The sequence below is a fragment of the Pimephales promelas genome, chromosome 11 (genome assembly GCF_988280905.1).
Source record: "Pimephales promelas chromosome 11, fPimPro1.hap1.1, whole genome shotgun sequence".
Lineage (NCBI taxonomy): Eukaryota > Metazoa > Chordata > Actinopteri > Cypriniformes > Leuciscidae > Pimephales > Pimephales promelas.
The window spans coordinates 24,198,834-24,222,391 of NC_142779.1; the positions used below are offsets into that span (position 1 = coordinate 24,198,834).

Genomic DNA, 23,558 nt, shown 5'->3' on the forward strand with positions numbered 1-23,558 from the left:
GAATGGTTTCAGTGCCTGTAATAAACTGAGCCCATATAATCTGACTTGCTCTTTCTCTCGGAAATTAGACAAAATATTGCTAAACACCCAGCCCTGTAGGGCAGAAAAGAGTTTTTTTTTTTTTTTTTCATCTCTCAGTCGATTGGAGTCCTTCACTCATGACACATAGGCCTATAAACCACTATTAAACTGAAGCAAGCCTATATTGTTGCTTCCTCTACGGTGTCTCTCAAGGGTTTGAGAGCACATCAGCATTTCTCTTTTTCTGTGGGAAGAAACCCGAGCGCTGGAAATGTTCTGCCTCTGTCACATCTGTTTAAAATCATCTTCCCCATTCACAAAGGAAGGAAGAGGAAATGCCCCGAGAGCCTATGAAGTCTTGAAGGTACACATCTTTCTTCCTAATATGCCTCTGCAGATCTGCTCAGCTACATATGAAATACGTCTCCGTGTTGGCAGCATCTAGAATCAACCTCTGACCCCTCAGATGTTTCTGCTGGACAGGCCGTTTCATTAACATTCATCCTTTTCCTGAACTGATGAATTTTAATTGGCCGTGACCATCTCTCTGCGGAGGGTTGTGATGACCGATGAAGCTAATGGTCTCACTTCAGGAAAGTCACTGTACCCTTGCTCACCTTTCAGACTTATTCACCAATTACTGCAGTGCTAACTTTGACAGTTCAGGACTTGCGGAAATCGGACGGTTTTTCTTCCTCGCCTCAGCTTAAGCCCGCTAACCACCTACAGTTCGTTTACTGACTGTCTGATGCCAATTTGACACAAACAATAGCAATATCTGGCAGAAATTGACACTTCCAGTCGGATTGGCTAAAAAATTGTGTGTTGTTATCGGCCCAATAGAGAACACCCACGCAATCTTAAATGACAACAATTCGCCTATGTCTATTAAGACTTTCATGTATAGGTATGAAACAGCTCTTTTCAACCACACAGTATCATTATTTCTGTTACAATATTCCAAATTATTACAGAAGTACTGGAATAAAAGTTTATAGTTCAGATATAAACCCTGATGTCTGCAGTAGTGATCAAAATAGAGTAAATCACCTAAGAAATTGTATAAATTACATTGTTACACCTGTGGTGGTGGGTGGTGACAAATGACTGTTAAATGTATTTGTCATTGAATCACACTTTCAATAGATTTGTTAAAAAATTCTGATTCATAATAAATAAAACAAGTGAAGTCTTTATGAGTGAGTCATTAGCCCTCTTTCGCACAGTAATCCTATGGTAAATAACCGTAAAATTAGGCTACCAGAATGACTTTACCGTTAAATACACAAATATGCTGCCCACACATGATATCTTAACGGTAATTGATCAGTAAAGACTGCTTGTGTGAAAGGGGCTTGCGAATCATTCATTCAAACCGATAAAAGATATTTTGCTTAGTTGTCTATTTAGAATTGTGGGAGAATCGTGATATCTATCTTAAACAACAACAACAACAACAAAATAGTGATTCTCAATTTATCCAGAATGATGCAGCTCTAAGCAATACAACTTTGAGGACTACACCAGTTGCTTTTGGTAACAAATTGGCAGAAATTTCTAAGTGAGTCAAGTTTTTGAAATCTATTCAAGGTGTTTTGTTTGAGGCAGAGTTAGTTGCAAGTAAACAAGGTATCCACTAGCAGAATATATTCTGCCTTTAATAAATACTGTATTCCACTGTTTTAATTTAATTTGAATAATAGTGAAATAACAGATTTATTTTAATGTCCTCTGTATTATCATAATCAGTTATGGACAACACAATGTATTGTTTTTTTCACCCATACATAAATAAATAATTTTTCATTTATTCACCCTACAAACGTGTAATAATGAGTTCTCATTTGTTAACATTGGTTAAAGTGTTAGTTCCCCCAAAATTGAAAATTCTGTCATAATTTACTCAGCCTCCGCTCCAAAACCGTAAGACTTTTGTTCATTTTCGGAACATAAATGAAGATATTTTATTATAAAAGCTGAGCAATTTCTGTCCCTCCACAGCAGTCCACGCAACTACAGTACCACTTTGACGTTTCAAAAAGAGACAGTATCGCTTTATATGATGAATAGATTAAATTTAGGATTTTATTCACACATAAACATTTATCAATTCAGTTCAACTCAACATCAGATGTGAGCTTCATTCTCGTGTTATGCAGCACATTTGAGATTCAGTAAGAACCAATGAGGTTCATTCTCGTGTGTACCGCAGTGAGGTTTGTTCTTGCGCTTCATGCAAGTACGGTTGAGCTTGTTTATATGTGAATAAAAGTTCAGTCTGTCTCTTCAGAAAATTTTGTTTAAACTCTTTAATTCATAAGGATTACTTTTACGATCACTTTATAAACTTTTTGAAGCTTTAAAGTGGTAGTTTCTTTGCTGTCAATGGAAAGACAGAACTGGCTCAGATTTTATTAACAATAAATTTGTGTACTGAAGATGAATGAAAGTCTTACGGGTTTGGAAGGGTGAGTAAATGATTTTAATTCCGGGGTGAAAATTTTGTCATCATTTGCTCACTCGCCCTTATGTTGTTCTAAACCTGTATAAATTAATTTCTTCTGTTGAACACAAAAGAATATATTTCAAAGAGTACTGGTAACCAGTTAGTTGACTGTCTCCATTGAATTCCATATAATCTTGTTTTCTTCTATGGAAATCAATGTGTGCCATCAACTGTATGCTTACCAACGTTCTTCAAAGTATCTTCTTTTTAGTTTCTTCAACATTCTTTTGACTTTCTTCTTCTCGTTTTGGAAGGGCATGAGAGTGAGTAAATGATGACAGAATTGACATTTTTGGATGTACATTTCTGCCCTTTTAAGATAACTCAAATGGCACATATAACAACCCAACTGTGATTGGTCATGTTTCATGTTGGTCAGACAGAACTTCCGATCTTGACCAGAATAAGCTGCAAACTGTACAATACTTATCAGTCAACAGTCTTACTATGAAACTTCTCTGCTTATAACTTTTAGATGACAGTTTAGATGACCTTCCAAGTGTGAATAATTGATCATGTCTTCTGGGAGAAATCCAACTGTGGACACTCATGTGGCCAGATAAGCCACTTGCTTGTGGTAATGCTAACAGCTGCTGTGGGATTTCAGACAGCAGAACAGCTATTACGAGTGTCTTCAACCTGATTCTCCCTGAGCGATGCCTCCGTGGAGGAGTGCAGGGATAATTAGGCTCATCTCATTTGGCATGAACTAAAAGGAGTTGTGTCTCGTGGCAACAATAAAGACTAACTATCATTAACATCCATGCGTGTGAAGCTTTGGTTGCTAATTCTGACTTTCTTTTTATATTTTCCAGTGGTAGGCATTGTAAAGTCACAATGACAACATGTAGTTAAATTTAGTGCTATTTGCATGGAATCATAACCAGAGGTTGCATTAAATTGCACCTCATTTAAATAATAAGCAAAATAAGTGAATAACTGGTCATGACATATTAAAGCAGCACTCTGTAGTTTTTCCAAAACCCTTGAGATGGTACATCGACTTGTATCACTTTTACTGGCACTCTGTAACTTCGGGGAGTGGGTAGGAACCCGAGCACAAAAATAACTACAAAGTGAAAAACTACAAACTGCTTACGGCATACAACACTTCCCCCACTTCCTCAAATTCCGACGCGAGAGCCCAATGAGCGTTTTTTTTTTTTTTTTACCTCTGTATGTTGTCATGGCTGAAGCAGCAAGTAAAACCAAATGTGAAGTGCGTCAGAAACAGAGCGCATGGGCAAACAGTTTACTGTTGGTAATGTGTTGTGTAGCTTCGCACCTCACCGCATCCAGTGTAGACTGCATTGCTTTCTTTTGAGGGCACTTAAGACACTCAAGCATCCCTGTAGAGCCGGGGCGGGCAGCTCGCGCCAGCTGGAGACGTGAAAGTATACTGATGAGTTTGGTAGGGGCTACATTCTTGCAAGTAAATAATTATGTTTACTTTATTATAATATGACCCGCCTTCCTGGGGCCATTATGCAAAACAGTAGCCAATAGGCTAACGTTACTATAAAGATGCTGGCTTGTAAACGTTAGCTGCGTCATCTTTTGGCGTTTGAAAAAAATAAAGCCCATGAAACTATATTCATAAGACATGCTGAAATATATGCCAATGTACCTGGGATGAAGACATTTCACATGCAACACTGGAGTCTGCCCAAGATGTGAGAACTCCTTCCTTCTGTAGAGTTCGGGGGAATCGCTTCTCAACAAATGAACGTGTGTATTCCCTTGTGTAACCGTGACAGATTTTATGACAGGAGTTGAAGACAATACTGTTTCCCAACTGCAGGGGGACCCCGAGAGCAAAGTTTCAAAAGTAACATAATGGTGCTTTAATTTAAAATATTTTATTACCTCAAGATACCAACTTGAGTGGTAGATGGCACGATTGAAATATCAGAATCTAATTTTGTTGGGAGCCATGTAAAATAAATAAATAAATTAAAAAATTAAAAAAAATAAAATGGATGCATGGTTTTGGACTAAGCATGGACAAGTTTGTGAAAGGAGAACGCAAAGCAAAAGGAGAATCTATGTCACAATTATATTTGTGGGGACCAAACTAGTTGATTACCCACATTCTTCATCTTATTTTGTGTTAGAAGGAAGAAATTCGTACACATTTAGAACAACTTGAGAGTAAGTGCATGATGACTTAATTTAATTTTTTGGGTCCCTTTAACTGTCCCTTTAAGTATAGTGCTGCATTAAAATAATCAAATACACTAATTATATATTTCAAATTAAAATAATTAAATACCGTAATTGCAGAGCTGAATGTTCTTCAGGTTTCACACGTGGATTTACATGGCTTTTGCGGTATTTACTGATAACAGGATAAGGTTTTGCTCGCAAATAGCAATTTTATACCTGATACAATATTTGTGATAACTACATGTAGGCATAACTTTACATTTATGCCTATTAACTCATTAACAAAAACTACTAGTCTGAATGATAAAGTTCAAACTTTATTAAAGGCAAGTAAAAAAAAAGAACAAATACATTAATTTCAAGCATAGATAATACATTATAACAACGTTGCAAATAAAGTATAGCTCTAGTATTCAACCAAAATGTATAATTAGGCCTAAATGTAAAATATCTCTATAGTATTATAGATTAAACTTTGTTAGAGCTGTTTTGTTGTTTATTTACACTAATGTCCGACAGATCAGGTTAAGATTGAGATGATGAAATGTCAGATTATTAAACAACAGTCAATTGCTTTCTGGGTGAAACAATGTAAAAAATTAAAAAGAGTGTAATAAGATTTTTTTTTTTAATATCAAGTGATTTTTCCATCATCTAATTTGTACACTATTTTCTGTGAATACACACAAGACTGTACTGTATGTATTTTGTCCATGAAGTCATAATTTACACCTGCAAAGGACCTTTCTGTTTCAGCACTGGCCCTACAGAGTTGGCTAACTTTACTATGGTAGCAGTAGAGCATTAACAATAGACTTATTTTTGGCATCAAAGCTTGCAGCAATTATACTAATGAGACCGCGACTGTGAGGCCAATTAAGTTTTGCTGAAAATAAAGCTGTGAGCCTTGTCTCACATCTTGATCTGTTAAAATATGGATTTGTTTATAAGGGGGAAACAAGGTCTCGAAAGAAAGAAAGAAAGAAAGAAAGAAAGAAAGAAAGAAAGAAAGAAAGAAAGAAAGAAAGAAAGAAAGAAAGAAAGAAAGAAAGAAAGAAAGAAGGAAAGAAAGAAAGAAAGAATATATATATATATATATATATATATATATACGTATATATATATATATATATATATATATATATATATATATATATACTATATTGTCAATTAGAGAATTAGTAGGAAGAGGACACAGCAAAATCATTAGAGCTGAATTTGCGTCTTGGTTTCAATCAGGTTTCGTTCTCTCTCTTGGCTCTCTAAATGGATGATGTTTCCAGAGCTGGTGAAGATGGTTTTTACACAAAGTCCAACTCATTGAGTGTTTTTTTGTCTTCTTTTGATTGATGCTCTGTCTTCTATCTGGCCCCAATTTTATAAACATGCTTACATGTACCTTCATTTTTTTTAAAAAATATCATTGCCTTAGAGACCCTTGTCTGTTTTTCATTTTGATAGACTGAGACTCTTGATGAAGGTCCAGGCTCTGTCATTTTATACTGTAGGTTTTCTGTGTGTCTTGGAAGAGATATGACTCATAAATCATTAAATTAATTGACACAGTGCCATACTGTCCGGACCCTCTCAATTTTAAGTGTCAAATCTGCCATTCTTATCCACATGTAAAATGATTTAAATGTGCAAGGAAAAATGTACATGGAAAACGTCAGTGTTGTAGTCGAGACCACCTCACTCGAGTCCGAGTCTAGACCGAGACCAGAGAGAGTCGAGTCCGAGTCAAGACCGAGTCCATAGAGAGTCGAGTCCGAGTCGAGTCCGAGACCAGAGACGGTCGAGTCCAAGTCGAGACCGAGACCAGTGAGGGTTGATTACCTAATTTACTTTTATTTACTTAGAGAAATCCCTTTTTTTTTTTTTTACTGAATTTACTTAGAGTTTAAAAAATATGATCAGTTTAGGGTAAAAAGGCCACATAGTAGGTGGTGTTAAAAGCAATTTTATTACAATTTGTAGAAAATAGAAAATCACCAATCACTGGGCGTGTCAATCAATTTAAAGAAATATTTTATTAACATACATTAATAATCATGAAAAATATTTTGAATTGAACACGAGTGGACTCGGGAATAAGTCCGAGTCCTAAAAAAAAAAATGTTCGAGTACGAGTCAATTCCGAGTCCAAATGCACACGAGTCCATGACAAGACCAAGACCATTAAAATATGGTCTCGAGACCGAGTCCGAGACGAGTCCGAGTCTCGAGTACTACAACACTGGAAAACGTATAAAACGATACACACAAGGCTCTAGCCTCTAGTTATATCAATGGCATAGTGACTGCACCATTTCTCAGTTTCAGACGCATGCTTAAGAGTGTCGCCTTTGAGACAACTGTCTATTTTGTGTCTGTTTGTAGTTCCACAACCTCCAGGAGCTGCGTCACAGTGCGTCTCTGGCCACCAAGGTCTTCATTCAGAGAGACTACAGTGAAAGCACCATTTGCAAATTCCAGACCAAGTTTCCCGCAGAGCTGGACAGCAGGGTAAGTTTTAAATGAGGGTTTGGGGCGACATCTGATGTGTTACTGCCCTTTATGTAGGCGCACATCCCATGAGGCATTGCTTTTTTTTTTTTTTGATTGCATCGATCTTAAAGGGATCATACAACGACAAATCAAACAGTCCTTGATCTTTTGAAATAAAAAAAGTCAATGTAAACATATTGTAATTTATCATACTCAAAATGTCTTCAGCCTTGTTCACACAACATGATTTTAAAATGTCGGGATAAACTGTGCGGTTCACACTACATGACTTGCTCTCAGTGAAATCAGGAGTCTTCAAGTTGTTTAGCTGTTCACACCACACAACACAACGTGATTGATCAATAACAGGAGGTAACGCACTACACGCACTACATAGAGATACAACCACGATCGGATGATAAGAGCAAATCATTTGCGACTCAGAGCTGTTTCAGTACTATGGTAGGCTACGGTCTAAATCCTGAAAGAGAGAGAGATTGTTTTATTATAGGCGTATTGAACATTTCTACAACTAAATAAATACTATACTAGTAGTTATGTAGATATAATTTTTTAGCAAAACTATGGTACATTTGTGGTTATCATGGTTTAACTACAGTACAATTTCCATGTTTTATTTTTTATTTATAGTAAACCATTGTAAATTTTCGAGCCCGATCTCATGAAAGTTTGTATCTATAGCACGAATGTCATTTCTCGTGCCATTTCAGCCCATTCTTATCCACATGGAACACTATATGACAAAATGGCGCTATACTACGCGGCACCCTTTATCGTTAATAAAACACGCAAACCCAAGGCATCATAAATCCTTTAGCGTAATATGAGACTACCGTACCCTACCCACACCTAAACATCACAGCGTGTGTTATATTAAAGGTTCTCAAAGCGATCCTGGGTGTTGACGTTCGAATATTTTCAAACAAATCGGAGCTAGACCCTCCCTCCTCCGCATCTCATCTCCTCCCCCTCCCTTCCGTGCTTCCTGAAATAATTGTGAACGTGCATAGTTCTAGCTAATTATATCCTTGTGTGGGTTTGGCGAACATAAGCGTCAATTTAGAAGAAAAAAAACAATTTAACGTTACCCACCTGTCAAGCAAAAACAGAGCAACCTGAATGTCGGACTGTAAGCCCTTCTGCCGCCGGAGTTCTCGCCATCGTTCAAAAGCTTTGCTACCGATGTAAATTCGGAACTTCGCACATTCTTTATCCGACTCCTTCTTCTTTTTAATTTGTTCCTCAGAACGACGTCTCTTTGGTCGTGCGTCGGTAATTTTTCAAACTTCCCTCTGATGCTTCGCTGCTCTCCTTCACACACACACCCTTCATGTGCACGCGCACTAACCCCCCAGACCCACCCTCAAATACTTCTTGCCAGTGATTGGCTGGAACACTGTTTGTTAGGTTTCGTGGACCGGGTAAGACATGATTGTTTTTTTTGCCGTTTATGGAGCCTGTGGTGTCTACAGAGACCGCGTTTTTTTACAGTGTGTTTAGGGGACAGGCGGCTAGCCGATAGTGAGGAGACGTTTGATGTATGTGACAAAAAATGTTTTGGCCCAGCATCGCTTAGAGAACCTTTAACGATAACGGGTGCCATTTGCGTAGTATAGTGCTGTTTTGTCATATAGCGTTCTATATTATGTAAAGGATGAGAATGCGTTGGCCATTTATACGCCAAAAACAGTTTTTGCGTGTATATGGTATGCGTTTTTCGCATGCATATGATACGCACTTTATGGCGTATATTACTTAAACTCCCCACCCCTCTCTCCCCTAAACCTACCCCAGGGTTTTTTAGTGCGTAGCATATGCATGCAAAAAAAAATTTTGGCGTATAAATGCCACGAGAAATGACATTCGTTGTATATGCATTTTCATGAGACTTTGTTGAAATTTTGAAATCATTCCAAAAACTATCATCGCAATTTTTTCCTGCATATCCTTTGCCATGCTTATTCTGAAGTCTCGCGAGATTTCGAGAGATTTCCTGTGTTCACAGTTGAGACTCTGGCTGAAAATCTGTTAGAAAATATGTAAGATGTAAAAAAATATGTTGTGTGTACGCAGCATATAAGCTGTAAAAATGGCTCCCTCTGAACTTTGGGAAATTTCTGACGTCATAGAGATGGATATACTGTATTGATGCAAGTCGATCCATGTTTACACATCAAAAGCACTTCAGCAACTTGCCCAATTTTATACTACTATTCAAAAGTTTGGGGTCAATAAGATTTTTTTTTACTAAATTTTTATTCAGCAAGGATGCATTACATTGATTAAAAGTGAAAGTAAATACTTTGTATACTACATACGAAATGTTCTATTCAAATAATTCTGAATTGTTTTTCTTAAAAAAAAAACATATTTTCCACAAATAAATATTACCGTAAGCAGACCAATTGTTTTTAACATTGACATATAATGAGAAATGTTTTTTTTTTTTTTTTTTTTTTTTTTTTGAGGACCAAATCAGAATATTCTAATGACTTCTAAAGGATCATATATAATGATGCTGAAAATTCAGCTTTTCCATCATAAGCCCCTTTCACACAGCACGTTGCAAACATCATTGGTTTGAACTGACTGTTGTGCACAGATCGAGAGGAGCCTGTTTGAAGTAACGTTGAAGACGCTCAACTGCTACTATGCAGAGGCTGAAAAGATTGGCGGTCAGTCATACCTGGAAGGTTGCCTGGCTTGTGCTACGGCCTACATCATCTTCCTGTGCATGGAGACACGCTATGAAAAGGTATCGAGATAATCTTCTCTTGTTTCATTTACAATACACTCAACATTTATCAAGATGCCAATTCTGAGATGTAAGATTGAGAACAACTGAAACCCATGGACGCCTTTGAAGATCAAAGAAGAGCATTCAGGCCTGGTCACCCAACGATTCACAAAGAAACAAAACATTAGAAAGTTTGAACATTTTTGATGTGCCGGCCCATTTAAATCTGACCACACACGTTCGCATGTCGCAGATGGAAATCACTTTCTTTGAATAGCAGTCAAACGAAGTCGAGATAAGGTTTGATATGCGTGCTTATGCCCTAATTAGACAATAGTTCCATTGTGTCGAGCACCTGTCCACCACTGGGAAAACCTGACCGAATCATAACATGACATTCAGTGCTGCGTACTTCCAAAGGGCAGCTAATTTCTCCTCACAGGTGTGCATCACCTGCACTGAGATCGAGCGGATGTGAAGTCCCTGCTATCTCTCTCTTTCTCTCATTATGAGAGTTTCATACTATATTCATCTTCATGCTTTAAAATGTTTGAAAACTGACATAGTTCATGCCTAACCCGCATTATGCAACTCTGAGGTCACATCAGGCTTTTTCAAAGAGTTATAACTGCAGCCTATAAAAATGCCCACCTTAATGGTGAACTCTGATAAACTGCACCCACCCATGATGAGCAGTTTTGTTTGTTGCTCCAGCTGACAGGAGGCCACACATGAGTGGACACGGATGAGTTCCCTCATGCCCCGGGCTAGCATGATAGCATCTTCCTCATCAAAGACGAGTGATTGCACACACAAGTCAGGGCAGCGGAGAGAAAGATTTAGAGCGTGCTGCACTGTCACACATCTAGGTTCGAGACACTAAATAACTGAATGACCTTTTATTCTGTACAGAAGCAGTAGTTTTCAACCTGTGGTACACTAGTTGGAGATTTGACATTTGATTTGACATTCAGTTTTACTGTAAAGTCAACTTAAAACATTAATAAAGTTTAATAATGTGTATTTAGACACTACCGGTCAAATGTTTGTGATAATTACTTTTTTATTATGCTTTTGAAAATATAGTATCATATGCTCAACAAAACGTCTCAGGTTACGACTGTAACCTATGTTCCCTGAGAACAGGGAACGAGACAATACGTCGAATGACGCTATGGGGAACGCCTCAGGCGTGACAGGTGTCTGAAATCAAATATCAACTTACAGTAATCAGGTTGACCGGCGACAGCCCGTGCATCATCAGCTTGAATGATGAGCGCGTCAATCTGGATGTATAAGAAGGGCGCCTTGAAACCGTGACAACATCCTATCGTCTGAAGGGACTGTTGCAGGCAGGCCCCGAGGCATGGCAACGAGACGTATTGTCTCGTTCCCTGTTCTCAGGGAACATAGGTTACAGTCGTAACCTGAGACGTTCCCTTTCGAAGGGAACTCAACAATACGTCGAATGACGCTATGGGGAACGAAATACCCACTCCGCCATGCTGAGGGGAGTGCATGCCGAAAGGCAGTGACAACTGTCAGAACCAGTAATTCCAAGGAACACTGAAACCACTCACCCTATGTTACATCGGGCTGTCAGTGACAGCACTCCCTACCGGTCATAGCCCAAGCTAATGAACCAAGAAAAACCAGAACGTAATAACGTGAGTAAATCAGGGCCAGCTCAAAGGCTTTAGAACCACAACTTCAAAATAGAAGGGGTCCCTTCTAGGGAGTGTGGCTAGGGGGCCAAAGTGACCCCCAGCCAGTCACTATTCAGGAGAACACTCCTCCTGAAATGCCCCCAGGCTGGCCTGGTGATCTGTACTAAGACACACAGTCTGGCCATAGCCTGTCCGTCCAAGACAGAGCCTCTGGAAATTGCCTAGAAAAGGCATCCAAAAACTGAAGGCCCACGAAGCTGGCGGAAACCATCGAGTTTCGGATCACAGAGACGGGATCCTCCGGAGAGTGTGACTCAACCTCGAACCAATGGGAATCGTACACTCAATCCACGAGTTTCCACCCAGTGCTCGCTTTTGAGCACTGAGGAAGTAAGAGAGGGATCAAAAATCAGGAAGGTCAAAGAGACCTAAGACCTGATGACCCCATGTGTGGGGAGCTCCGATACATGAGGGCTCATGTCAGGAAGGCCGTACGTTGTGCGGCCTGAAACCCAACGACCACAGCATGTGGAAGCTCATCCTTCAGGAAAGCCAGAGGCTAGAAACCTGACAGACCCACAATGTTGGGCTACCTCGAAAAAGGTCTAATCAGACCTAAAACCACAGTTGTGGGAGATAGCTTGAACAAGGGAAGTGCCTGTCGTAATGTATTGCGACAAAGACACATCTACAGTGGGACCCAAAGTGAAGAACCGGAGTCTGAACCACATAAGAAGGGACCGAAGCATACCGCGCGTGACCCTCACCATATGAAATGGATTTTAAAAACTGCACAAGACATCTCGTCAGGTGACTTACCACAATAATAGGTGAAGTATGGGTTTGTGTACTTCACTCTGAATTCAGGAAGGCCTGTTGAGGCCTGTAACCTGGCGTCCACAGTGTGTGGGAGCTCATGGCTAGGAAGGCCTGGTAAGGCCTGTAACCTGGCGACCACAGTATGCGGGAGCTCGTAACCTGGCGACCACAGTTTGTGGGAGCTCATAACCAGGAAGGCCTAGTGAGGCCTGTAACCTGGCGACCACATCCGGTGGGAGCTCGTACTCAGGAAGGTCAGTGAGACCCAGCCTGGTGTACCTGAAAAACCACACCAAGTGGGAGCTACTTCCAGAAGTTAGCTCTTAAGAACTCTTAAAGTGGGACCCGAGGAAAGACCGGGGTCTGAGCCACATAAGAAGGGACCGAAGCATACTGCGCGTGACCCTCACCATAAGAAATGGATTTTAAAAAGTGCACAAGACATCTCGTCGGGTGACTTACCACAATAATAGGTGAAGTATGGGTTTGTGTACTTCACTCTGAATTCAGGAAGGCCTGGTGAGGCCTGTAACCCAGCAACCACAATATGTGGGAGCTCATAACCAGGAAGGCCTGTTGAGGCCTGTAACCTGGCGACCACAGTGTGTGGGAGCTCATGACCAGGAAGGCCTGGTAAGGCCTGTAACCTGGCGACCACATTGGGTGGGAGCTCGTACTCAGGAAGGTCAGTGAGACCCAGCCTGGTGACCACAACCTGTGGGAGCTTACTCCACCAAGTGGAAGCTACTTCTTCCAGAAGTTAGCCAGAGAAGGGCGTCCCTGTAGCCAGTGACAGGACGCCACTTAAAGTGGGACCCAAGGGAAGACCGGGGTCTGAGCCACATAAGAAGGGACCGAAGCATACCACGCGTGACCCTTACCATACAAAATGGATTTTAGAAAGTACACAAGACATCCCGTCATGTGATTTACCACAATAATAGGTGAAGTAGGGGTTAGTGTACTTCACTCTGAATTCAGAAAGGCCGAACTTGAGGCCTGTAACCTGGCAGCCACAACAAGTGGGAACCCATAATCAGGAAGGCCTGACAAGGCCTAACACCCGATAGTCCCAATGCATGGGGAGCTCACATTCAGGAAGGCCGCTGAGGCCTGCAGCCTGACATGTGAAGACTCACCACTACAACTTAGCGACCACAAAAAGTGGGGGTTTCACATTCAGGAAGGCCTGGTGAAGCCTGCAACCTGACATGTGACAACTCACAACCAGGAAGGCCAATGAAGCCTGAAGCCTGGTGACCACAGAGTGGGAGCAAAGTGCTCAGGGAAGGTGGTGAGGCTGTAGTCTGGCTACCGCATCATGTGGGAGCCCACATTCAGAAAGGCTGGGTGAGGCCTGTAAACTGACTACCACAGTATGTGGGAACTCATAACCAGGAAGGCCCCTTTGAGGCCTGTAACCTAGCAACCACAATGTGTGGGAGCTCATCACCAGGAAGACCTGGTGAGGCCTATAACCTGACCACCACAGAAAGTGGGAACTCATAACCAGGAAGGCCCCTTTGAGGCCTGTAACCTAGCAACCACAATGTGTGGGAGCTCATAACCAGGAAGGCCTGGTGAGGCCTGTAACCTGGCGACCACAATGTGTGGGAGCTCATAACCAGGAAGGCCTGGTGAGGCCTTTAACCTGGCGACCACAGTACGTGAGAGCTCGTATCCTGGTGACCACAGTATGTGGGAGCTCATAACCAGGAAGGCCTGGTGAGGCCTGTAACCTGGCGACCACAGTATGTGGGAGCTCATAACCAGGAAGGCCTGGTGAGGCCTGTAACCTGGCGACCACAGTATGTGGGAGCTCATAACCAGGAAGGCCTGGTGAGGCCTGTAACCTGGCGACCACAATGTGTGGGAGCTCATAACCAGGAAGGCCTGGTGAAGCCTGTAACCCAGCGACCACAGCATGTGGGAGCTCATAACCAGGAAGGCCTGGTGAGGCCTGTAACCCGGTGACCACAATCAGTGGGAGCTCATAACCAGGAAGGCCTGGTGAGGCCTGTAACCTGGCAACCACAGTATGTGGGAGCTCCCACAGATGTCTCTCCGTGGCCACCATAGCACCGACAGAACAGCAGCTTGCTTGGTGGCCCGGAGTCCCGCAACAGATCGGTCTGGTAGGCCTGAGGACCACAAGGGCGTGCAGAACCGCACCTGCCTGACCTGCTGCCGTGTACGCTCTGTCATTCAAGCATGAAGATGTCTTGAGTAGCTTGGATGACAGGGTCAGAGCTCTTAGTGAAGAGGACCAACCAGAGACGAGATAGTTAGCCAACGTCTCGTCCACTGGCGGCCTCGACACTTATCCGTTCTCCACGGCTCCCTCCACAGCAGCGAAACTAGCCCGCTGATGCAGATAGAGACGTGAGGAGAACGGATTCTTCCATACCCTCTCGATCCCAGCGTGGAGATCGGAAACGAATGGAAGGCTCATCCGGGCTGGTGGCTTATGGGTGGGGAGGAACCAGCCATCCAAAATACCATGAGCGGGTTCCTCCCAGACGCGCCTCCACTGCAACAGCAATCTGTCTGAGGCGGGCCCCATAATGTCAACCAGCTCAGCGTACACTGGGCAGGAGGGCTGAAATGATTCGGTCTCAACCAAACTGACATCCTTTTCTATATATATATATATATATATATATATATTACAGCCAACTCCTGCCCTGCCCAAAGAGAACAGTTACAGATTCGCCAAAGAGAGAGAGCGCTCATTTTCTCTCTTCTTAGATGTTCAACATTAATCTGTAACTCACCCTCGTCAGCTGGTAGATCATCCGCGAGGTTAACGCCCCTCTCCCGATAATCTGCCAGCTCCATCTGAAAGCTCCACGAGCTCAACCGCCACTGAGCCTCAGCCCGAGCGGGAACCGGAACCGCGGGGTTCAGATGCCGCGCCCACTTCCCTCGAGAAGTGGGTCAGACGAGAGCAGAGAGTTCTGAAAGGAAAACTCTCCGTTCGCGCAAAAAACTCCCTCGAGAGCTTCCCGCACATGCTCTTCTTTCAGGCAGAACACGCACAGATCGTGTGAATCCTCCGGTGTCAAATATCTGGACACAAGTCGGCACACTCGCGCAAAGTGTTTCTCCACGTCTCTGCGCGCTTAATCGTTGATACTATCACACAGACAAACAGTCCCTGAAGACGAAAAGATGTTGTCACGGTTTCAAGGCGCCCTTCTTATACATCCAGATTGACGCGCTCATCATTCAAGCTGATGATGCACGGGCTGTCGCCGGTCAACCTGATTACTGTAAGTTGATATTTGATTTCAGACACCTGTCACGCCTGAGGCGTTCCCCATAGCGTCATTCGACGTATTGTTGAGTTCCCTTCGAAAGGGAACACTAGTGTTGTGAAAATTAAAATAATATGTTTTAAAATGTAATTTATTCATGTGATTTTAAGATTTAAAAAACAAAAAGATAAATGAATAATTTTATTTAAAAAGGATGCATTAAATTAATCAAGTGACAGTAAATATACAAAATATTTGTAATTAAAATATGCTTTTTTCACTTTCTATTTATCAAAGAATCATGAATATATATATATATATATATATATATATATATATATATATATATATGTATGTGAAGAGTTCAGATGCAAAAGCCTCTAAGTGCCATTTGAAATTTTCTTCTAAAATGATCGTTTTTATCAATCTTTTATATTTAAGTTCAGTAATTTAACTTAAATGGCAATGAAGATGACCTATTAATTGTCATTTAAGTGAAATTACTGAACTTAAATATACAAGCTTGATAAAAATGGTAATTTTAGAAGAAAATTTCAAATGGCATTTAGAGGCTTTTGCATCTGAACTCTTCATATATATATATATATATACTATATACTGTATATCATGGGCGTCGGAACCATTGTATATGGGTGGGACAAGACCCACCCACTTTTTAACACCAATGATATTGGACCCACTCACTTCTACCGTCTCTAATTCAGCGCATTTGTCTGTTCACTTTTCAGAGCGCCGTCAGTCAAATCCATTCCACTTGAGCAATTATGGAATTAATTTTGAGCCAATAAAAATGAACGTGACTTTTCAAGAAACTAATGAAAATATAAATTGAAACTGAATAAAATATCTTTGAAACTGAAAAAGAATGAACGGCAAGCAATTTTTTTGACTTTGTTTTTAATACACTACATGTTTTGCTAACTATTCCTCAACTATTCCTTCGTTTACTGATCTACACTTACAAATGCGCTTCCAGTTTTCATTTACGCTTCTGAAGTTTTCGTTTACGCTTCTGATGTTTTTGTTTACAACTCCCTTGCTGCGTCCCAATTTGCTCACTTATACTACGCCCTAAAAGTATGTACTCTTTTTGTGAGGAAAAAGTACATACTTTTTGAGTGTGTAGCAAAAGAGTAGGCAAGCTTTGGGACATACTATCACGTCATCTTTAACTGACGGCTCTGTCGCGTGCTGCGTGGCGTGCATCCTGTCACCGTAAACTGCCCTGTCAATCATCTTGTCACAGTTAAAATCCTCCATTCTACTTTGTATATCTAATTTTATTTACTACCGTTTCGGAGAGCACATCCATCTGCCAGTTGTGGGTCTTTCATGCTCTCCTCCTGTTTGCAATTCGAATATAATGATGCATTTAATACGTAATGGCTAAACGTGTCTTTACAAAAGTTCACAATGCTGCTGCAAATGCAATATAATGTGGACAACATTTAATAAATTCATTTTCGTCAGGTTAGATACTGATAATTAAGCTCTTTATCTAAACCGCGGAGACTCGAGCGTCCTCCGTTCTTCATGTTCTTCGTCCTCCTCGTGTTTGTAGTTCTAACCGAATCCTCGTCCAACGCGCAATGGTTTGTGGGCAATATCAGCCGTTAGAGTGTGCATCGATCTACACTTCGGATTCTGACCGGAAAAAGTAGACCATCCGGGTATCTTTGAAACGCTCATTTCAACATACTACGATTTGGGACGTACTAATTCTATTTTCGAATACTATTTAGGACGGATATTATGCGAATTGGGACGCAGGGCCTGAGTTTGCGTTCGCTGTTCTGACACAAATCTCTCGTGGGGGGCGGGGGTAGTAGCAGTGTATTCTCATTGGCTCATTGGCTGGAGTTTTTGATTGACAGCTTCTTGACCTGGAAGTGAAGACGTCAGTGAGTGTTGTGTTTACACGTGTCAGACTGACGAGCCCTGCAACTTTGCTGGCTGCGCATCGTCTCAGTTTATTATGACTTTCAACTGTGGTTACAAAGCATTAAATGGCAACGAACACAGCTCAGCCAATAATAGACAATAACTGGAAGTGTCCGTTCTTATAGAATGTGTTTTGAAACTGACACTAATTGTTGAAGAAAGTTTTTTTTAATTGATAAATAACCTTAAGAACTCAGTCTCTGGTGTATTTTTTGCTTCATAATGCATATTTTTTTCATGATAGCCAGACAGTAGGCTATCAAAAAAATTATTGAATTATTAAAATTATTAAATTAAATTATTAAACAATATATTTAATGAATAGCCTACCTGGAATAACAAATGATAAAATACATATATTTTAAAGATTCAGCAAATAAAACACTCAGCCATCAATGAAATAACATAGGAAATGAATACAGGTCTTTTTTAGACACATGCTGCGCATTAGAAGGGGTATCCATAGCTTGCGCATCAAAGGGTTAATTTGCTTGTTACACAATGGAGTCCAACTTATTGTAATAATTATTTGACTTAGACTACTTTTAAACATATAATTATTCCTTGGCATCCTTGCATACTAAACTACATTTTTTTTTTATTGTTTGCCTGCTGGAGGTAGGCTACGCAATTATGTCGTGTGTAGAGTGATGTTAACATTTAAGCTGGTGAGAGAAAATGGCACTATCAAAGAGTCTAAATGGACAGCGAAAATAGCCATACAAAGATGTCAAAGACAAATATGCGTTAATCCTATACCTAGTTTTGTAAATGCAAAGACAGACACTAACTAAAAGAGGTACAAAATTTTTTCTGTTTAATTTGCACCCTGAATATGGGTTGGAGTTTTTAATTTTGAACTCTCAAAGTGCACCAGACTGCTGAATTTAACATTACAGAACACAAAATTTTCTTATGGGGGAGCATGCCCCCGAACCCCCCTAGAGAAATAGACAGGCGCGTCGTTAGCGTTGGGCTTTAATCAAGAAGACTTGAGTTCAATTCCCATTAGGGGTGGCACGGTTCACAAAACCCACGGTTCGGTTTCTATCACGGTTTTAGGGTCACGGTTTTCGGTTCTGTACGGTTCTTGTTATTTTTTCTTTTAATCTTAACACTCAAGAAATGTACTTCAACATGTGATATATCGCTTAATTATCCACACTTTAGGATACAGTATTAAAAAAATATATATTATATGCAATCATGCACAAACTGAATTTGACTCTTTGACTTTAAGCACATTTTGGGACTATCTCAGAGGAAAGTTAGGTGATATTTAGATACAGCAAGAGAGAAGAAATTGACATGCTTTTTGTTTATTTGGCAAAAAAAGGAGAATGTGTATCACTATCTCTACAAGAACTTGTGCATTTTTATCACATAAATCTTATTTACACAAAGAAATTAACTTTCATGTATCAACTGCTAACTTTTGTAGCTCTTACCAAAATTCTATCTTTTTTGAAAAAAAGAGAGGAACTCTTAAAACACTGTCTTTTAAATGTCAATATACATGAAACCTCATTGCCTATAGATAATTAAGCTATAGCAATAGGAAAGGCCATAAACATAAAGTGAAATTTAAGTTCAGCCTCAACACAAAAACAGTATCAACAATGCTTCTATTCCCAAAATGTGAGGGTACCTTTTTTCCACTTAAAATTAAAGTGCAGGATTTGGAAACGTATGACTGAAGCTCTTATCTATACATAAAGTGCCACTGTAGCGTTATATTAAAATATCATAACATGAAATCCAAAATGTTCCCACACACCGGACTTATACCATAGACTCATACGACGCTGGCGCGTCCTCCAACTCCCTCATCTCTCCCACTTGCCATTTCTCCGCGTGCCGTGACCTGCAGCGCTCCATACTCCACTTTTACTGGCTTGTTTACTAACTTGAACCGGCGCTGCACAGAGCGATCGGTAATGACATCAAATACCGCGAAAGTGATGAATGCATACGAAGCCGACTCGCGCTAGTTTGATATTCACCGATCGCTCTGTGCAGCGCCGGTCCAAGTCGAACACGTTTATGTCGCGCGAAAAGAAAACACACGTCACATACGGGCACGAGGTTACATTGCGCATGCGTCGAACCGTGAGACGCACACACGCTCCGAACCGAGACAAGCGAACCGAACGGTTCGGGTGTTTTTTCATGTACCGTGCCACCCCTAATTCCCATACTTGCATTAATTTGTTGTGATTATATCAAACAGAAGTGGCCTAAACAATATTTCTTCAACCCGGTATCGTGACAAGATGTGAAATAATCACGTTGGTCCACTTTTGAAAACGTGTAGATGTCACGGTTTAAACCCCCTCAAACGTGAAACTTACACTTAAAACTTACCATCACGACCTATTGGTTTTCATTAAACCGAGAAAAATTGAATTTTCTTTTATTGACGATCACTGAGAAATGGTCTATTATTTAAAAAGCAAAAAAAAAAAAGAATAAAATAAAATTTCTACATTAGTTGTTGATCAGAAATAAGCAAATAAAACCGGACTACAGTTATCTATAATACGTAATCTATAGGCTATATAGCCTAGCCTATATATATATTGCAAGGCTAAAATGTCTAAAATGAATGAGCGAATGAAGAGGAACATGACTCGAACTATGGCCCTGGAGATGCTTCAGAACTTGACGAGTGATGATTCGGATGCAGGGGAACAATCGGAGGTGGAAAGTGACAGCGACGTTTCCTGGGTGCAAGTTATCATTTCCTCCTCATCAGTGTATATATATATATGATATATATATATATATATATATATATATATATATATATATATCATATATATATATATATATATATATATATATATATATCAGTGGCGGCTGCTGGTCTTTCAAAGAGGGGAAGCTTTTTTTTCTTCTTTTTTTTTTAAAACTCGACTATCAGGTGTGGGGATGGTGAAAAGAGCGAGGACTCGATGCAAAGTTGATGGGCTTTATTTTATTGATGAAAACAAACAAAAAACAAACAAGGGGAATAAATTGGGAGCAAAAAAGGCAGGTAACGAGGGAGGACAGGTGGGGCAAAATAACTAATAATCAGGAAACAAGATGGGAGTCACAATGACAGGAAAGCACATATGGCACAACAAACACATGACAAGCACAAGCCATGTGCTCATACCAAACATGACAAAAACACATGACCAATAAAACAAATTAAAAAGCAATTGTGCTCACACAAAATGAGACCTGAAGAACGATGAGAACACTCATAAGACACGTGTTCACACAGAACATGACAACATGAAAGCACACAGCTAGTTTAAAACACAAGCTACACAGCACAAGACAAAACATGACATGAAAGCACGCGGCCGACGTAAACAAAATCCATGTGCTACACAATACACAACACACTGAACAGAGCGAACACGACAAGACAGAATGCTAACCTTACGCATGAGTACGACCAAAAGGTCATCCTGTGCACTCACAACCGAAAACAAACACGCGGAGAATGCATGTCCGAATCCCAACACAAGAGTGAAACCAAACTAGACAGATGTGCCGTGATTCAAACACCACGCCCGCACATGTAACAAGACACCTGACATCGACGGAAGAAATGTGGGAATTAGGTTGAACTGTGAAATATCTGATGAAAATTGCAAATACTAAGAAATATGTTACAGTAGTTCGTCTTTCGAGTAAAATACATACAAAATTCGCGACGAGACTGAGCACGAAGTCTTTAAACTAGCTTCCGCGTCAGCGATTTTTTTATTGGGTGAAATCGCTGTCAATCAAAAGGAGATGCAATCCTCCAATCATCACGCGGACGCCCGGACGCCAGGCCAGCCCACTTCCCTATTAACCCCAGAGACGCCCGGCGTCCGTGGGCGGGACATAATCGCAGCATTTATCCAATGACCGTCTAGTTTAACAGCACTGAAAAAAACTGTTCAAAGCAGCCCCATTGAAGTCAATGGACGCCGAGCTTCAACGGGGAAATGCCATAGGAAAACGCATGCACTGTGACGCGCTGCATGAGGCGCTGCATGAGAAGGAGATCAAGTCAGCCGACCTGCTATTTGTTGCTTATTCTGAACGAACTCGTCTTCGAGATTACCGTGTTCTAACGTATTTTTACTCATTAAAATGTTAACATAATAGTACACATTTGATCATTATTTGTTTGACATTATAGGGGAAGCTGAGCTTCCCTTGCAGTCTTAAATAAATCTCCACTGATATATATATATATATATAAATGTATATAGTTTCAACTAAAATTTTATAGCAAAAAATAAGTCATTATATTTGCAATAACATGCATATATATATATATATATATATATATATATATATAAAAGTTTATATAAAATATATAAAAGTTTGTGTTTATTATTTTGTATACATAAATACACACACATACACTCTAAAAAATGCTGGGTTGTTTTAACCCAACTTTGGGTCAAATATGGACTAACCCAGCCGTTGGGTTAAATTTTTACATTACATTTTTAACCCAACATTTCGGGTTTGTCCATATTTGACCCAAAATTGGGTTAAAACGACCCAGCATTTTTTAGAGTGTACATGTATAAGCTACCCTATCTCACGACCAATTCGTACGAATTCGTACGAGTGATTCAAAAGTGGCTAATTCGTACTAATTCATACGACCTCACTCGTACAAATTTGTACGATTTGTCTAAACCCACGTGACGGTTATGTTTAGGGGTGGGGTCAGGGGTAGGTCATTCGTACGAATTCATAAGAATTGGCTAATTCGTAAAATATGTACGATTTAGCTAAATCGTACTAATTCGTACGAGTGAGGTCGTACAAATTGTTACGAATTAGCCACCTCGTAAAATTCGTACGAATTCCCGTGAGATCGGGTTGGTATAAGAAAAATGTGGTACACACATGCATTATGTAAACACAAACTTCAATTTTGGATGCGATTAATCGCAAATAATCATTTCACAGCCCTAATATATATATATATATATATATATATATATATATGTGTGTGTGTGTGTGTGTGTTTGTGTGTGTGTATGTAAGAGTATACTGACAATTTGAAAATTAATTTAAAAGGGGTGGTTGATTATGATTTTACTTTACTAACTTTAGTTAGTGTGTAATGTTGCTGTTTGAGCATAAAAAAACACAGTTACGATGCTCAAAGTTCAAAACAAAGGGAGATATTTTCTTGTAAAGAAATTTGTTTTTAACGACGATAAATAAACGGCTGGTAGGGACTACACAACATTTCTCCCGGGTTAGTGACATCACAAACCCTAAAATGTACATAAACCCGACCCCGGAACACGATTTATAGATTATCAAGACAGAATATGCTGATGACTAGAAGATAACTACCCATAAGCTACATAAATTCACCAACTAACCATTCAGAAGCATTGTCTACATGTTGTCACTTTTGTTTAAGTGTCTCCATCTTTGTCTGACTCTTGGTTTTAACGTAAAAGGCTGAAAGTTTTTGAAATGTTTAGTGCATGTGTGTGAGGTAATCGAAGGCTCTAAGGACACAAGCTGTTGAAGCTCCGCCCTCTATGCCGGAAGCTTATTTGCATTTAAAAGGACAGATGTAAAATTGGTGCGTTTTTGCTCACCCTAAAAAAAGTGACAACTTAAACATGCTAAAAATATCTGGGGTATTTTGAGCTACAATTTCACATACACACATCTTGTGAAAATGGTATTATACCACCCTTTTAAATCTCTAAATAAACATGTTTGAAGGTTTCAAGGTTTTTTTAAAATGGTTTATGTTTTATGTTTTTTTTTTCAAGTCATAATGTAAAAGCATTCTGTAATATTTCTAAGTCACTTATGAAATAAGCAACAAAAAAAAACCTTTGGTAGCTCCTGCAGCTTTAGTGCTGCTGCCAATAAAGCTAAAG

At 40.1% G+C, this 23,558-nt stretch overlaps 1 protein-coding gene across 1 annotated transcript in view; it reads left to right on the forward strand.

The window, feature by feature from the left end:
- The window catches only part of golga7bb (golgin A7 family, member Bb), a 46,987-nt gene that overhangs the window by 8,400 nt on the left and 15,029 nt on the right, over positions 1 to 23,558 (forward strand). The window contains exons 2-3 of the mRNA XM_039657166.2: positions 7,073 to 7,198; positions 9,804 to 9,956. Of these exons, the coding sequence (XP_039513100.2) occupies positions 7,073 to 7,198; positions 9,804 to 9,956 (279 nt within the window). The remainder of the gene's footprint in view (positions 1 to 7,072; positions 7,199 to 9,803; positions 9,957 to 23,558) is intronic.